At 44.3% G+C, this 18,842-nt stretch overlaps 1 protein-coding gene across 1 annotated transcript in view; it reads right to left on the reverse strand.

The window, feature by feature from the left end:
- The window catches only part of SMC5 (structural maintenance of chromosomes 5), a 50,069-nt gene that overhangs the window by 15,524 nt on the left and 15,703 nt on the right, over nt 1-18,842 (reverse strand). Inside the window, exons 8-15 of the mRNA XM_071448567.1 lie at nt 18,340-18,411; nt 17,277-17,532; nt 7,225-7,379; nt 4,580-4,693; nt 3,494-3,588; nt 3,160-3,292; nt 2,118-2,291; nt 1,820-1,989 (exon numbers count right to left, since the gene is read on the reverse strand). Of these exons, the coding sequence (XP_071304668.1) occupies nt 1,820-1,989; nt 2,118-2,291; nt 3,160-3,292; nt 3,494-3,588; nt 4,580-4,693; nt 7,225-7,379; nt 17,277-17,532; nt 18,340-18,411 (1,169 nt within the window). The remainder of the gene's footprint in view (nt 1-1,819; nt 1,990-2,117; nt 2,292-3,159; nt 3,293-3,493; nt 3,589-4,579; nt 4,694-7,224; nt 7,380-17,276; nt 17,533-18,339; nt 18,412-18,842) is intronic.

The raw sequence follows: 18,842 nt of genomic DNA on the forward strand, positions 1-18,842 counted from the left end.
CTACTGGAAACTAGGGAGTCACAGCCAGTTCAGCATGCAGGCACACATGGGCGAGGGAGGCAGTCTCTACAGGCCAACAGAAGCAGGGCTACAGCCTCAGGGGTTTGCATTTTCAGGTACAAGCAGTTCAGGAGACTGAGGTCTAGGGGTACTGACTGCGCAGATTCAGAGTGTCTGGAACCAGCTGCCAATGGGATCCACACTGCCCACAGACATGCACAGACAATGCACCAGGGTAATCTCATGCTGCTCAGACACAGTACAAACATGAGGCAATCACCAGTGCTGCATCTGTCCAGTTGCTCTGTATGACCACTGTACAGTGTGTAACTATGTACACATAAGCTGTTCAGATGTGCTCTGTGTGTGTCTAGTGGGAAGTCAGGCTTAGCCCCACTACTGGATTCATGCAGGAGCATCAACCTGCATCAGCTTCATCATCCTCTCAGTCTGCTGGATCCAGACTAATTTCTCTCATTTTTGGAGTGCTGTGTCCCACACCATTCATGCATTTGAATTTCAAGACCACAGTCTGGATTAATTGAAGACTAAATAGGTAAAAAAATGTGGTTCTATGGCGACTCTTGGTTTGTTTTCTCTTGCCCAGAAGTCAGTACCAAGGATTATGTTCTGGATCCTATCCTGTTTAGACTCCTCCCAGTCACATGGAAGAGCAAAGAGAGGGCCCTGCTGTTAGGTTTTTAGATACTGAACTACTGGGAGGGAGCAATAGGCCTGCTGTTCACAGAGGTCTACTGAAGCTGGGGAAGTGGTTGACAGAAGATTTGTGAGATTCAGCAAAGACAAATGCAGAGTCCTGTCCTGCGAAGACAGTGGCTCTGGCAGTAATACAGGCTCATGACAGACTGACTGCACCAAAGCTCTACAAAGAAGAACCTGAAGCACTGCTGGACAATGAGCTGTGCATAAGCAAGCAGTGCACCCTGGCAGCAAACTAGGCTGTACAAGTAGGAGCACAGGCAAGTTAAGTGATTTTTCCACTCTGTTTAGCACTGCACACAGTTTGGACCACTGTGCCAAACCTCAACAATTTGGTACAAACTCAGAGAGCAATGAAGATGGTCAGGGGTTACAGCACACACTCTACAGCACAGGATGAGGGCGCTCTATTTGTTCACCATAGACAAGAGACTAATAACATCAGCCCTGTATCTTTGCACAACAGAAACCACTGACAGGATGGAACAAAGTTGTCTTATGAGGTACACAGTAGAAGAATTGATAGACAGTGTTCCTAGGTTAAAACAAGAAAGCTCCAGACTGGATGTTTATGTTGTCTACACTGCCTACTGAGAGTGTGTGCTTAAATGAAATACCAGTTGAAAAATGCCTTGACTTCACGCCTTATGACAAACGGCAACAGAAAAACCAATTGCAGAGGCCCACAAAAACAAAACATATGTAATGAATGATACTATGGACAAATGGGGCCTTACTCAATCCCTGACATGCTTACTTAGTACCATTTATACACATTATGGCATTACCTAGATATGTGTTACAAAGTTAGAATATTAACCTAATTTATGAGTAAATACATGCAGTGATATTTAACTGGAATCCTATGATATTATTACAGAAAATCATCTGGAACATTGCTACATGTTGTCTCAGATACTGTCATAATTTATAAACACCTTCCTTGTCTTGATTATCACCCATATCTAATGCTCAAATACTGGTTACTTTTTAAGGGCAAAAGCATGCTGTATTGAGAGAAAACAAAAATATCTCTGCTTTTAAAATGATAACATAGATATTGTAGATTTTTTCATAGATATCATAGCTTGTTTCCTACCTATCATACTTCACACCAATTTTTGATTCCAACTGCCTCCTCCGGTTTCCTCTCTCTAAAAGCACCTTCTTCTCCTGCCTGAGTTTATTGTCCCTGAGATCCAGAAGTTTCTGTCTCTCGAACAGTGCAGTCAAACGTGCATCCAATGACTTTAACGTATTACTGATGTCCTGAAACAAAAGAACATGCAACACTAGCATCCTTACTGCATGCCATACAACATATGCAGGCTCTGCTTAATCCATGATAAAACAGCTAAAAGTTCACAACATACACAGCTACAAAAATACATTGGTACCTGTCGTTGGTTTTCCAACTGTCCTCTTTCCTCTGTATCCACTGAACTAGTGAGATACTGTGCCTCCTTCAAGCATATGTTACTAGAGATGGTTTGTTTTGTGTAAGAAGATATTTTAATAACATATCTTTCTTCTGCTGTATAAATTTGCTTCAGATTGGTTTCCCGTATGATCTAAGAAATACAGAAAAATATTAACCTGACAAAAGCATTATTGAAGACAATACTTTTCAGGACAAGGAACAAGTGATTGATAAACACAGTAAAAAAACTTCAGCTTCTGCAGGTCCTACTTATTAACAACCTTTGCAAAAAGATGCTAAATTTAATGCAGCAATACACTTGTAATTCAGACTGGTAAGCAAAGAACTGTTGAGATACTGTTGGAGTATATTACCATAACTAATTAAACAAGTCTGATTGTCAAGATATTACAGACACCAATGAAAAATTGCTAGCATTGGTACTGCACAGTGAACAAGGATTGTATTTGCCTCACGTAACATGTTGCACAAGTATCCTGTGTAACAAAGAAACAAAGTACTAAAGAATTAATAGGTGAAACCATAAGGTGAGCTGTAATGTATTAGTCAAGCAAATGTGTCTGTAGGAAAAAAGAAGGTATAAAAATACCAAAGCTGCTTGTTTTAAAAGCTTCATATCAAAAAGGATACTATAAATAACCAAAGATTTACCATAACTCAAGATAAATAAAGATAAAAAATGTCCACTACACCAGAAACAGCAAAAAAGCCTCCACAGGATAAGTTACATTAGACTAAAAATGTTGCTCAGTTTATATATGCAGCATCAGCTATATTCTGTCAATTAGGCTTAGTAAATAATTAGGTTGATTGAATTTGTTAAAATGTCTTGCAATATGTTAGCCCATAATGAAGTGTTCCCACTTCTACAAGGCAAACAAAAAGGATAAATAAAATTGCTAAAGCAATTTTTTGCATTCTCCGTGTTTACTTGCCAAGCAACTTCCAAAATAAAACTCCACACCACAGGTGCATTTAAGCTTCTTCAGATACTTTACCCTTTCAATCATGTCTCTGGTCTTCTGTGTTCCCACAGGAACATCATGAACACGGTACTGGCTACAAAGGTAACTCATCACTGGAGAAGGCGCATCAAATAACTCTCGTAAATATGAATAAAATCCGTATTGGCTGAAGAAGAGATAAAAAAGTAAGCATCACAAATCAAATTCAGCAGGTAAGCAAGCTGAAGTTACTGAAGGGTCAGAAAGAAGTCCCACTAACCCAGAACTAAACTGGTGATAATTTGATTTGCATAAAAAATTCTAATATATAGCAACAAAACAAACCCACTGCATTTAAAACTATTTCCGAATACAATCAGATACATACTGTAATTCTTCAATAGGTCTTGATGGTAAAATTTCAGCACATGATTCATCAGGTGCACATACAGCATTCACTCTTAGTTTCTGACGATCGCGCACCTATATTAAGATTATATTGGATTATTTGGTAAAGACCAGAAAAATAAACCATGTGCAAATAAAATATTAATTACGGATTCAGAGTCAGAATTATTTTCAGCTGATGACCTCTGGAAGAACTTACAAATTCACTCTGGCTCAGAAATAACCAAGTTCTCTAAAAGCAAACTCTATTAATGTCCCTGAAAACACTATATGCTAGAGAAAATCAAAGCAATCAAAGAAACCCAGAACCAAGTGCTAAAGAGCCACTCAGTCTAAAGAGCTACTCGTATAAGTGAAGATCAGTTGAGCTGGTTAAAGCAGCCTTGAACTGAGTTCCACAACCACACAAGCAAGATAAGCCCCCAGAACTTCAGGTATCACCACTACTGTTCAGGTATAAAAAAGTGGTTAGTTTCCATGAAGAGTGGATGTGTCTTCAAAAACTGCAGGACAGGCTGTCACTAAATACACGGTTGTGTTGACTGTAGTTGGGAAACATTGTGACAGTTTAATACCGTATTTTCTGCTTTTTTCCTCTTGCATCATCTGCCTGACTTTCAAAAGGAACAATCTTCTCACTGATTCTGGAGACAGTCGAACTATGAAAAAACAAGCTTAATTTGCTGCTTAGACCACTGCATGTCACAAAAGATGCTTCCTGCCTCTTTATTCAAAGGGCAGTGGAAAATTTTGGTACTAAATGGGTAGATTTCTGCTCTACCCATTTTCTTATACACAGCATTTTATACTTAAGTAATTATTGCCTTAAGGAAGGTTGAAAGGAGGAAGACAATCTAAAAAAACCACATCTTCTAATATGCCTACATGTATCCAGTTAGTCTAAGGTTTAAGGAAGCCTTATTTCTGAAGAAAATCTTTGAACACATTATCTACTTGTTATGATATAGGTATTTATCACTATCAAACAGATTTAGTCACTAGACTCCCAAGTTCAGGGTTCCTACTTCAGTACTTAATAAAAGTTTTAAAATTGGTGCCAACTTGCCTCCACCAGAAATGTCTCCATATCTTCTTGACACTCAAAAACGAAAGCCCTCAAGTCATGGGACGAAATGTGATTTTCAACGTATTTTGCATGTCTACTGTCTTTCATATTGATCTAATAAAGAAAGGTAATGAGCAAGTGATTTAATACAATTCAACTTAACATCCTCAAAAAACACTTCAAATAATCAAGATGATATCCACACATATATTTAATGAAAACAAGAACTATGTCTTTAAAAATGTATTTGTTTGCCTTTTTTGCAACCAATTCTCTTGGGAGGAAACCTATGGTAAGTCACAGATCACTGTGCCTAATTTTTAGCCATCCATATCCTTTTTCAGTACTCCTGGAGTTATCATCATCTCTCACCATACCACCTCTCCCGCTCCATCCTGACCTTACAACTGAAACCACCCCCATCTTATGTCTAATGGCTCTGCTCCAGCACTAGTAAGGGTTTTTCCATTAGCAACAGAAAACACCACACTCCTTAAGCTGAAGTGCATTTGAATTCCTAAGAAAAAAGCCCCACATACTTAAAATGGATGAAGCTTTCCAAATCTGAATGAAATGTTAATGTTTGTGGTTTTCAGTTGACTTTGACTAGTAATTAAACACTATGTCACTATACATGAAACACAAAGGCAAAATTACAGAGAACTACACAATTTAATAATCTCAAAATAGAGAAAGGCTGGGTACAGTTAACAGCAATTTGAAAGATGGAATTTTTAAATACACCAGACTAATTTACGTGATACCAAAGTGTACTGGTTTTGGCTGAGGTCGGGTTAATTTTCTCCACAGTGGCCAGTATGGGGCTGTGTTTTGGGCCTGTGCTCAACAGAGGGTTCATTATACAGAGATGGTTGTTATTTCCGAGCACAGGTTACATAAAGCCAAGGCCTTTTCTACTCTTTATGCTGCCACAGTGGTAGGGTAGGGATGATGGAGACTGGGAAGAAACAGAGCCAGAACAGGTGACTCAAACTGACCAAAGGGATATTCCAGATCATCATCCTCAGTATATAATGTGAGAGGAAGGAGGTACACTTGGAGTGATGGCTTCCCAAATGTCATAGTTTAGGAATGGTATTCTTCAATTTAGAAGGCCCATTAAAACCATGGCACTGCTTGGTCCCCATGTCCCCTCCCTGCCTCCTGCTCCAGCAGGATGGAGTTGAAAACTGGAGGCAAAAAAGGTAAAAATCATGGGTTGACATAAGAATAATTTACTGGAAAGAGCAATAAGATAAGAAAGCAACCAGTAACTGCAGCAATTTTGATAATAAAAGGTGTAAGACTAACAATTTACACCCCCAACAAATGCTGACTGCCCACTGTAACTTCTCCCAACCTGAAAGGCAAAATTACAGCAAGAGTCCCTTTCCCCCACCCACCCTGCAAAGAGGTGCAGTTAAATGGAAAAAATTAGGGTCTGGCCACACCCTCTCAGCCACACATCCTCTCAAACATTAACAAAATTTAACCCTGTCCTTGGCCAAAACCAAGATACCAAGTCACTGTCACACATGATGGAGCCCAGCTCTCCTGGAGATGGCTGAACACCTGCCCGTCCATGGAAATGGTGACTTAATTCCTTGTTTTGCTTTCCTCATGTGCATGGCTTTTGCTTTCCCTATTAAATTTTCTATACCATGAGCTGTCTAAGCTTTTACTCTTCTGATTTTCTACCGAATTCTGAACAGGGGCGGTGAGTGAGCAGCTGCCTGGGGCTTGACTGATGGCCAGGGTTACACCTCAACAGAGAGAAAACAAATCCACACATCAATTGATGTCACAGAGGTTAATGAGGCCATATGTAAAAGTAAAGATATCCTTATTGAAGCATTTATAAAACGATGTGGTTTTTCAGGGAGAATTCAAAGTTCTGATAATAACAAGAAATACTAGGGATTCTATTCTAACCAAAAGTAATTTTGAACAGTCCTAGTACATGTACCAAGTGTAAGAAGTTGTATATAAATATTCTGATATACTAATGTAAATTGTAGCAATATATTAAGTAAGTTTGCAATTCTGAAAAGAAGTGCAACTGGAGATCTTCATCCTCTTCACATTACATGGAGCATACATTGCAAGCATATATTGCACTAAAAAAAGTAATATTCTCTTTGAAAATTTAGCCCTGCTATTTCTAGATCATACCTAAGTTATCAAACCAAACCAAAACACAAAACAAAACCAGCAACTGATTTCTGTGTCTCTAGACAGCTGGGTAGAACAAACAAAAAAGCCACTCAGAGATCACAGAGGGAAGTAACCACAGCTGAGCAGGTTGTGCTCTAAAGGGAGATACTCAATTGGCAACTAACAGTGCTTTTTTAAGCAGCAACTAAGAACTACTTAAGTAATAAGATTGGATAATAACTGCACCACTGCTTCCTCTGTGCTTTCATGTCAGAGGAAGCCTGCAACAGGCATCTTCTTGTGGAGGAAAGGAGCCATCCCACCTTACTCAATTACAACATTGCCTATGGAATTCTAATTATGAATATCCTGCATGTACTTGGCAGTACATTCCAAGATGTGTCTCAAAAGTCTCCCAGTCATTCTTGAAGCCTTGCAAGACATATATAATCTAACCGTTAACAGAGTGGTATGCAAGTAAATCTTCTTACTTCAAGCATCATGGGTTCACAAGCTTTTTTTTTAAACTTGTCTTTGTTGTTTCTTAGCCACATAAGAGCAGAGTGCGTGTCTCGGAATCTCATTTTAAGGTTCTCTTCCTTCATATGCATTATATTATTAAGTTGTCCAAGGCGATCAATTATTCCTGTAATTTAAGGTAGTGTCTTAAACAGAGTCCACAGTAAGTACACATTATAACCAGCATTTTCTGGTATCTAGTGACTACACTCCTCCAAAACTAAGGTTGTTAGTAAATGGTAAGAACTAAGTTTCTCTTTCCAGAATTGAGATGCTGCTACTTCTCAGGAAATCTATAAAACTATGAAAGCTTAAAAGAGAATTAAGAACTTATCCAAAGAATAACAAAATATGGTAAGCACAGTAAAAATACAGGAATTTTGCCATGAAAGTATGTTTTTTCAGGACTTGTCCTAACTCTGTACTCAAAAACAAAAACATCCCCAGAGGAAAGAGACAGTAGGACTAGTAATGTGAAATATCTGTTACTTCATGCTAGCAAAAACCAAAATGTGTGACAAGAGACTGTGTATGAAAGCATCTACTATTCAGAAGAGACAGAGATCAGAACCTGAGAATTTTGTGCTATTCAAGATAAAATATAGTGTCTCCTTCCCCAGGTCACCTGGACTCCCTACCTCAGTTTCTTCTTGGATTCTACGATTCTTGGATTGCCAGACAGGTATGTGCAAATGAGCAACATTCACTGAGGAATATGTATACAACACTGTTGTGTTGTGCTGGTTTGTTCCATTCCCCCTCTATGTTAAAATGGTTCTGCCCTGGCTCTCCCTCCCCTCCCAGTTACTGCCTGTCACCCCAGTTGCCACGTCGACCCTTGTATCTCTTTATACTCTGCCCTGGTTTCACTAGCAATTGGATGTATCCTTTGCCCCAGTGCCCTCCAGTCACTCCTCACTACCACCTTTCTTTCCAGAAACTTCAGCTGAGGGCTCGGAGTGATTGGTTCAGGGGCCAGGGCCCCTCCTTTAAGTTGTTTCCATTGGTATTTTCTGTATGTCAGTCTTATGTGCCCCGCTCCCCTCTAGATTCCCATTTGCTCCTGTACTGGTTCCACCCCTACCGCCCACACCCTTTATAAATTCATGTAATCCCAGCCCTCGTCCTCTTTGGTTGCTGGCCTCCCTAGGACTCTCAAAAAACCTGGATTTGCCCCGACCGGAGAGCGCCCTCTTCTTTTCCTGTTGTCCGCAGCCACTTTTCGGCCTCGTCCTGAACCTGGCAACGTCCCCTGCTATAAGGCAGGGCGACTGCCTGAAGCGCTGACCCGAAGCGCAGCTATCGGGTTCAGTGCCCCCCTGTGCTACTAGCTGTGCTGGCGAGCTAGCTGGGACGCATCTCTCTGGCCAGACAGCGGCAGATCCTGGCATCCAACATGGGGCCCTGAAGGCTTTCTAATCCAGGTCTTCATTGACCTGAGCACTTCACCGGACCCCATGGACAAGGCTGCAAAGCCTCTCTGGCCGCGGATCCAACCCCCGGTTGAGCAGACCCCATAGTAGTGGATGGCGCTCTCAGGGGATTGGGAACGGCAGCTCTTGGCACCCCAGGAGTCGTTCCCCCAACAGGACCATTGCTCCGGATCTTCTTTTCGCCCCTACATGATTTAATATAAGTATTCCTTTTTTCTCTTCCCCTGTCTTTTTAATGGATTTTACCCTCAGTGCCGTAAGTGGCTCGAGGTGACTTCTTTCCTTTTTCGCTGCGCAGCCCCCTCTTTTGACAGGGGCCGGTGTGGGGCTCTTCTTGTTTTATTTAAGGTTTGCCAGAGCAGTGGGTGGTTTGAGTTGCCTCTTTTACATCAACAGCCATGGGTGCTTGGCAATTGGCAGCTCAAAAGAGGGCTTCTGCCCAAGTTGTGGGTATCCTTGGAGGGGGGGGGGGGATTTTGTCATCCCTAAGGTGGTTGTTCTCCCAATTTCCAGAGGTTTCTCCGGATCAAATTTGCAACCCTGATTTTTGGGGAATTGTTTCCTCCAAATTACAAAATTCCATAAAATCAGGGGATTCCTCCTTGGCGAAGATCTCATATTGGCCCCTTCAAATTAGAGTTTTACTAAAATCCGGACCAAAATTGGGGAAACAATTCTCAGTTTCCAATTTGTTCCATGGTTCCACCTCTACCCCTGTTCCTAGCCCTTGTCCCTCCCCTGCTTGCCCAGAAGTCGGGATTGAGAGGAGCAGCTCGCCCAGCACAGCGCAGGGTGTCCACCCTTACCCTGGCTCCCCTCAGAGTCCCAAATCCCCCCAGCCCTAGGAGACCTAGCCAGACTCTTAGGGGATCCTCTCTTTCCCCCTCTCTCGCAGTTCATGAGACCCCAGTTAAGAGACCCTCCGTTCAGTTTCGCCTCCCTCCACAAGATGGCTCCCATGGAGCCCAAGATGGAGGGAGCCGCATAGTTTCTCCTGCACTTTTCTCATGTTCTCCCCACAATCCTTTTCGCCCCTGGAAAAACCCCTTCCTTTCCGCTGACTCCTCCCTGTTTCCCCCCGCTCCTCCTCCCTTGGTAACTCTTCCCAGTTCTCCTCCCTCTTTCCAAACCACACCTCCTGCCACCTCCCCATGGGCAGGACCCTTGTCAACTGATGTCCCCGCCCAGTCCTCCAGCCACTCCCCTCTCCTCTCACCTCCGGTTCCTACGCTCCCACTTCTGGTTCCCATGCTCTGGTGTCCGGGGGCGGGTAGGGACCCGAGATCCAGAGCCAGTTTCTATCCCTACCACGGCTCCGGTCACCTACTACCCTGAGAGGGAGGGGAGAACACAAGCCCAATGGACCCCTTTTCCCCACCATCAAATAAAGGAGTTATGCAAAGCCCAGAAGGATTTCTCCCAGGAGAGTGAATACTTCTGGGGGATCCTGAGGGCGACACTGGCTCAGTTGGAGGTTACCCCCTCTGACCTGCAATCCCTTTTTTCATGCCTGCTTAACCCCATTGAGTTTGCATTTTGGGAAGCAGCCTGGAAAAAGGAAGTGGTGGAGATCCTCCCATCTCTGTGGAATAACCCCTGTACTGGGCATAATTTAGATGGTTGGGTTATTTCCACTGTGAGATGGGGAATTGGGCCGATGGGCACTCTCAGGCCAGGGCCATCCCTGCTGAAGTGCTGAGGGAGAGTAGTACAGCGGTTGAGAGAGCCTTTTAAAATTGCCATCAGCAGTGTCTCAGGTTTCCTATTCTAAAGTTACTCAGCGCGCAGACGAACCTTTTATCACCTTTGTTGAACGGCTGCACAAAGCTATTGAGTTGCAGGTACAAGGCGAGGGAAACAGGATGGAACTCCTCAAGGAAATGGCCTTGACAAATGCCAACTCCGCCTGCAGGGATGCCATCCTTACCCTGCCCCTGGACCCTTCCCCTACCCTGCAACAAATGCTCGAGGTCTGCGCGCACAGGGTCTCCTTAACGTCAGGAGACCCTGACCACAGGGCTCGACCCCCACCTCGAAGAGTTGGCACTGTAGACACCATGGACGTCTTGTCTGCAGACTCTGGTGCTCCTCCAAACAACCATCCACCATGGCCTGACACCCCTGGACCATCCCAGAGGACGACTTCCCCTTGTCATCTGTGCGGGAAGTTAGGGCACTGGATGCCCAACTGCCCCTTAAGGAGGCAATTCCATGAATTTAAAAAAGAGCAAGGGCTTCAGGGGAAACCCCTCCAAAAAAACTAAGGTGTGAGCGCAGTCCCCCCCTGCGCAAAGACATAAATAAGGCGGGTTTGTTACCATCTCGCGGGGAGGGGAAAGAGGGAGAATCACCTGCTGCCACAACCAGATGGGACTTTCAAATACCGGACTTGTCTTTTTTACTTTGTCTCCAACCTGTGCCAGTTTTAACCAGTCTTTCTAAAAATGAACCTTACAGGCTGCAGCTGACGAAGTCACTCCACCTCCAGGACTCTGATTTCCATCAGTGACCATGTGCCTGGAGTGCCCAGGTAACTGGGGACGGATCAGCTGTAAGTATGTGGTTATCGGAGACACAAAGTTTACACCATTGAGTTGAACATTGTCCCGGGTCTCTTGACATCCAACCCAGGGCAATTTTCAATGGGGCTGTACTGTGTCCGTCCTCCCCTCTTCCTGCCCAAAGGACAGATCATTGCTCAGGCTATTCCTGTGCCTGAGCTGACCTGGGTCCCAGGACTACCTGCTTCATCACTGCAAGACAGTCACCCTTCGGTAGCCTGGGCTCAGGTCCTGGGGCAGGAGAAACCCTGAATAACATGTCAGCTTTCGAAGGGGGGAGACCACAAGCCTCTTAGAGTCCTTTTGGACACAGGGGCAGATGTGACGATCATTCCTTCCCGGGAATGGCCGTCGTGTTGGGAATTGCAAGATGTGGCTGGACACATTCATGGTGTTGAGGGTTTACAATTGGCAAAACAGTCTAAGAGCACCGTACAAATAAAGGGGCCAGATGGGCAATTGGCATCTATACACCCATTCATTTTAGATTACACGGAACCCCTGTGGGGGAGGGACGTCCTTGCCCAATGGGGAGCCCGAATTGACCTTCCAGTGGCTCCTCAGGTTTTTCGGGCTGCAGTCACTGAGGGGCACCCTACCTGGAAACTGAAGTGGAAATCTGATGAACCAGTACAGGTAGTGCAGTGGCCGCTCAATAAACAAAAATTGAAGGCACTCAATGAGCTCGTCAAGGAGCAGTTACTTAAGGGCAACCTGGTGGAGACCATGTCTGAGTGGAACACCCCAGCGTTTGTCATCAAAAAACCAAAAAAAGATTAGTGGCAGCTCTTTCATAACCTCCGCAAAATTAATTGAAGATATGGGCCCCCTCCAACCAGGGATGCCGTCCCCGGCGATGCTCCCCCGAAACTGGAATTTGGCCATGATAGATATCAAAGATTGTTTTTTCCAAATTCCCCTTCACCCGGATGATGCCTCACGTTTCGCCTTTACGGTTCCCTCCATCAACCGTGGAGCCCCAAGCAAGCGCTACCATTGGTGTGTTCTTCCACAGGGAATGAAGAACAGCCCTGTCATTTGCCAATGGTATGTCGCTTCCTTGCTGTCCCCGATACATACAGCTGCTGAGGATGCCATCATTTATCATTACATGGATGACATCCTCATTTGTGCTCCGACTGAAGACATACTGGCCCACGTGCTTGACTTGACAATCAATGCATTGGTTGCTGCAGGGTTTGAGCTCCAGCAGGACAAGATTCAAAGGATGTCACCCTGGAAGTACCCGGGCCTGGAAATAACAAGGAGGACCACTGTTCCCCAAAAATTGGTGATCAAAACCAACATCAAGACCTTGGCAGATCAGCTGTGTGAGTCTTTGAATTGGGTAACCCCTTGGCTAGGAATTCCAACTGATGACCTAGCCCCTCTTTTCAATTTATTGAAAGGGGGAAAGGAGCTTAGTTCTCCTAGGTCACTTACTCCAGAGGCTCAGGCAGCACTGGAGAAAATCCAACAGTCCATTTCGGCCAGGCAGGCCCACAGATACCAACAAGGCCTGCCGTTCAAATTTGTCATATTAGGAAAGTTGCCACACCTCCATGGGGTGATTTTCCTATGGGATGAAAACATCAAGGGGAAGGACTGGGGCTCGGGGGACCCTCTCTTGGTTATAGAGTGGGTTTTCCTCAGCCATCATAGGTCCAAAAAGATGACACAGCCATCAGAGCTGAACATCAGGCAGAACTGATCAGAAAAGCGAGATCGCGGATCAGGGAGTTGGCTGGTTGTGACTTTGACTGTATTCACATTCCCATCAAATTGGAATCGGGCCAGTTCAAAAAGAAAACTTTTGAAGAACTGCTTGAGATTAATGAAATGCTTCAATTTGCTCCGGATAGCCACACGGGCCAAATTGCTGTCGATCGGCTGGCCCACAAATTATTTACCAAGACGTTCAATTCTCTCCATCAATAAAGGGGATTCAGAGCAGAACTCCCTTGAAAGCGTTGACTGTTTTTACTGACGTGTCTGGAGCATCCCACAAATCAGTGATGACTTGGAAGGATCCTCAAACTCAGTGGTGGGAGGCTGGTGTCGCTAAGGTGGAGGGTTCTCCACAGGTAGCTGAGCTCGACGCAGTCGTCAGGGCTTTTGAGAGGTTGTCTGAACCCTTCAATTTGGTTACAGATTTGGTTTATGTTGCAGGTGTAGTGTCCAGAGCCGAAAATGCAGTTCTTCAAGAAGTGTCTAATATTCCTTTGTTTAACTTGCTCTCCAAATTGGTTGTATTAGTCTCCCGCTGAGAGCAGCCTTTCTTTGTGATGCACATCAGGTCACACACCGACTTGCCGGGGTTCATTGCGGAGGGCAATTGAAGACTGGATGCCCTTGCCGCCCCTGTTCAGATGGCCCCGCTCCCTGACCTGTTCAGTCAAGCTAAAATCAGCCACCAGCAATTCCATCAGAATGCCCCTGGCCTTGTTCGGCAGTTCCAACTTACTCGAGAACAGGCCAAGGCGATTGTGGCTACATGTCCCCAATGTCAGTCCCATCAGCTCCCATCATTCAGCTCTGGAGCTAACCCCCGAGGGTTTCTAGTTGCGAGGTGTGGCAAATGGACATAACACATGTCCCTTCTTTAGGCTGGCTGAGTTACATACATGTCTCAGTGGACACTTTCTCCGGTGCCATCTATGCCTCTGCCCACACAGGTGAGAGGGCAGTTGATACCGAAAAACATCTCGTGCAGGCCTTCGCTGTCCTGGACATCCCCAAGGTCATCAAAACTGACAATGGCCCAGCGTATAAGTCCAGGGAACTGAGGAGCTTCCTGCAGCAATGGGGAATAGAACGTAAGACTGGCATCCCCTATTCCCCGACAGGCCAAGCTGTGGTGGAGAGGACCCACCAGAGCCTGAAGAGGGTTCTTGAGCAACAACATACAGCCATGAAGGTGGAGTCCCCCCATGTCCGTCTCTCCAAAGTTCTTTTTACCATCAACTTTTTAAACTGTTCCTTTGAGAATTTGAACCCTCCTATTGTGCGACACTTCGGGCAACATAAACAGCTGCAGCCGAAGGCCAGGCCTCTGGTCCTAGTTAAGGACCCAGAGACCTGGAAAACGGAAGGGCCATTTGACCTGGTCACCTGGAGGAGGGGGTACGCTTGCGTGTCCACTCCCTTGGGTCTCAAGTGGGTACCATCCAAGTGGGTCCGGCCCTTCCTCCCAAAGAAGGCACTTAAGGTTGGAGCAGTGGCGCAGGTTGAGAAGGCCTGCTGGCGAAGGAGGCGGAAATGCTTCTCCCTTGATTTCGACCTCCTTTAATCTTCCCTCAGGGCAGAACTCAAATTTTCCAGTCAGTCTTTTAATTATTCTCTTATCGTTTTAGTGACCCTCACCCGGATGGCCCATTTCCCCACCAACATCATCCTGCTGGCAACAGCACTCAGGTCCTTCGTTCCACCCTTGGACCCCTGGATCGTCCCCCAGCCGAAAACTAACGTCTGGCGGACTCTTGCCAAAGCCCTCGGCCAGGATCATATATGCCTAGACACCGGCTCAGCAGAGGACCCAATGTTGTCGTGCCTTGTGGGGATCCCTCTCCCTCCCAGTGACTTTTCCTCTCCTCTGGCCACCTCATGCACTTCCCTGGTCTCTAAAGAGATCTCCTCTCTGTTACATTTTGACCCCAGGGTGGGCCTGGAGGAATGGAATCAAAGGGCTGGTCCCTTTAAATTCGGAACCCCTCAAATTTGAGTTGCTTGGCTCTGCCAACGCCTCTTTTTGTTTTCAGTTTCTTCTGCCCTTCACCCCAGTTCCATTCGGCAGTCTAAGAACTAATAAAGTGCCGAGAAATGCTGTGGAAGTGCCATCAAAATCCATGCACCGTCCGCCCCTGGAAGCAAGCCCCTGGCTCTACACCATGGTGTGTTTTTAATTTGCGGAGACCGAGCTTGGGCAGGCATCCCCTCTCACCTTATCGGAGGTCCCTGCACAATCGGGAGGCTGTCGCTGTTAACACCCAACGTGACCCAAATCAGAGATTGGAAATTGAAAAATGTCACACAAAATTCGGCCCGTTCCAAAAGAGATCTTAAAGATCTTGACCCAGAGTGTGACTCTGAAATGAATCATTGGCCAAAGCCAAAAATGGTTGCAGTTACATTGTTTTTGCCCTGGGTATCTGCAGCCAAGTCTCTAGGTGAATTGGCCTGCCTAGAGTGTTGGGTTGTTAAGCAAGGCAATCTTACATCAGTCACTCTATTGGACCTCCTATCAGACGAGGAAATAACAAGGAAGGCAACTCTTCAAAACAGAGCAGCAATTGACTTTCTGCTCCTCCTACATATCATCGTTGTGAAGAATTCAAGGGCCTCTGCTGTTTGAATTTATCATCCAAGGCCGAAGACGTGAGGACAGCAAAATGCAAGATCTGGTTCACAATATCAAGAAAGAGATGTCAGACTGGCTGGGGGACATCTTTTCAGGATGGGGCCTTTCGGGTTGGGTGGGGTCAAATTTGAAAACTGTCCTTTGGATCCTCTTTATTTTGATTGTAGCTTTAGTTGAATGTTTTATCGTTTGGAATTTAATCAAGAAACTGCTAGGTAGGATCGTTCCTACCCCGGACATCAACCAGGTCATGGCTCCTGAAGGACAGTCAGAGGAAGCAGAAACCCCTGAAGAAGATCAATGGGACCCTGCCCCTCTGAGCCATCCCTGGTTGGGAGATCCTTACTTGGATGCCGAGTATTATAACCAAGTTCAATTCACCTCTGTTTAAGCAATCAATTATTTTTCTTTTTCTTTTTTAAACAAAAAAGGGGGAGATGTTGTGTTGTGCTGGTTTGTTCCATTCCCCCTCTATGTTAAAATGGTTCTGCCCTGGCTCTCCCTCCCCTCCCAGTTACTGCCTGTCACCCCAGTTGCCACGTCGACCCTTGTATCTCTTTATACTCTGCCCTGGTTTCACTAGCAATTGGATGTATCCTTTGCCCCAGTGCCCTCCAGTCACTCCTCACTACCACCTTTCTTTCCAGAAACTTCAGCTGAGGGCTCGGAGTGATTGGTTCAGGGGCCAGGGCCCCTCCTTTAAGTTGTTTCCATTGGTATTTTCTGTATGTCAGTCTTATGTGCCCCGCTCCCCTCTAGATTCCCATTTGCTCCTGTACTGGTTCCACCCCTACCGCCCACACCCTTTATAAATTCATGTAATCCCAGCCCTCGTCCTCTTTGGTTGCTGGCCTCCCTAGGACTCTCAAAAAACCTGGATTTGCCCCGACCGGAGAGCGCCCTCTTCTTTTCCTGTTGTCCGCAGCCACTTTTCGGCCTCGTCCTGAACCTGGCAACGTCCCCTGCTATAAGGCAGGGCGACTGCCTGAAGCGCTGACCCGAAGCGCAGCTATCGGGTTCAGTGCCCCCCTGTGCTACTAGCTGTGCTGGCGAGCTAGCTGGGACGCGTCTCTCTGGCCAGAGAGCTGCACAACGCCCTCACTAGCTGTCAAGCTTCAGTTTTTAAATTTAATTTCATTTATTAGAAAGGACTAATTGCAAATCCCAGACTAATGTAAAGAAACTCTGGAATTAAGGTTACCTAAAGTTCATCTAAGAAGGACAATTGCAGCATCAGCAGCTAATATACTACATATAATATATGAAGTAGCTAAAATACTGTCTCTTCAAAGCAAACTGCTTTCTCCGTCAGGTTTGGGCTTGCTTTTCATAACCTGCTAACTACAGACCTTCCTTTTTAACAAAAAAATCCCCCAAACCTCCAAACTGCCAAAGGACTCTCCTTCCAGATATCAGAAATGCTGATTCCTTGAAGGATAGTTTTAAGGTCAAATTTTAATTTTGCATCTTCTTGTTCAATTTTGAAAGTGGTTGTTATTTTTAATACAGCTGTTAACAAGAGTGAGGACTGCTATACATGTAGGCCAACTACAAATAGTAGTTGAAGTAAACACCTTGAATTATTTCATTACAGCAGGACAAGGAGATTCTGTACAAGCATATGCATTAAAATAATAAAATTAATTGACAAAGAAAAACCTTAAGTAACTTACTTTTCTCTTCCCGCTCTTGGTTGTTTTTTTCTGCTCTTAGATCACTAACATCATTATCAATATTTGCCTTCTCTTCTTGTAATTTTTTCAGCTCAGTATTAACAGCATTGATTTGTGGCTGAAGATTCTCACAGATTGCCATTGTATCCAGCTCATTCTGCCACTCCTCTATTATTTGTTGAGTTTGGTGTATTTTCTTCTGCCTGTTTGTTTCTTCATCTTTTTTCATTCTGAATGCTTGATTAATTTCTTCAATCTAAAAATTTGGAGTATTTCAAACAAGAAATGAGTTTGGTATACAGAACCTACAACAAATACCTAGGATACCTGTGCAACTGCTATTAAATGCTGACATAACCATGCACCCAAACCCCAAGAGTCTGTTACAGTTCCAACAGCACTATGACACAGTTCCAATAGCACTATGGCAGTTGAAGAACATAAGCAAAAATACAATCAAGCCTATAAACCAATTTTTGAAGTTCCTTCATTTTCACAAAAGCAGAACCTTAAAGGTTAATAAACTAACCATTGCTTAATACATCTGAAGTTTAGTCTATGATTAAGTAAAATCTATAGCCCAAACACAACTTGGAAGTTTTGACTTTGCATCCTTATACATTTCATTTACTATACATTTCTTGACCAAGTGCATAGATGAGACTGTTTCACAGCCTTGCAAGGATGTTTCTTTTACAAGATGCAATATGTATATCCTTAGAAGCAGCAACCAACAGCCTCTACAGTGTGAGTAACCCCTCACACTATAGAGGCTGTAGCTTTTCAAGGAAAGTCTATCACAAACGGCATGTGTGCATATGTCTGTCAATCAATATATACACACACACTGTCTATTTTAGTAGGCAACATAATTTATGCAGTATACACATCTCTCTTAGTAATTCCTGTTTGACTGATAGAGTTGTAAAGATGCATTGTGTACCAGAGGGAGTGAAGAGTACAAGGACTTGCAGCATCTTCATTGAAATTTGCCACTCTGCTAACAGAAGAGCAGACAAAAAACCCAAAAACACACACCAAGAAAAGTCAGCAAGGGTCTTACCTGTTTATCTTTCATCTCCAAAGCATCTTGTTTCTCTTTACATTTCTGGGAAATATTTCTGATTTCAGCAGTCTGCATATAGCAAGATATTTAAATTTACAGTCATCAATTCAGTTATATTTGTAAAAAGCAGTCAGATTTTGAATAACATCTTGTATATGCACAACTAAGTATTTACTCCCCATTTTACTACTGACAAAGCCATCCTTTCCCATTTCTTAACTGTATCTGTAGCAGGTATAATTTCAGCAATTTGTCAAGACTTGCATAACAGCATTCATACTGTACTGTTCACAACCATTCCGCTATAGGTCTGCAAATTTTGGCATGACATAGAGGAAGCGCCTAATCTGAAATTGAAATACATCCATCCTTGATTTCAATACAAATGTTACATTCAGATGCCTACAACTATAAAATGTTCTTGCCTCTTTCTCCAAACCAATTTTGCAAAGAAAGGTGATCCTAAAGAGCGAGCAAGGCTTAAGCTCCTAGGCACAGGA

The sequence above is a fragment of the Agelaius tricolor genome, unplaced genomic scaffold (genome assembly GCF_023055355.1).
Source record: "Agelaius tricolor isolate 1412-34295 unplaced genomic scaffold, bAgeTri1.0.p SCAF_27, whole genome shotgun sequence".
Classification (NCBI taxonomy): domain Eukaryota; kingdom Metazoa; phylum Chordata; class Aves; order Passeriformes; family Icteridae; genus Agelaius; species Agelaius tricolor.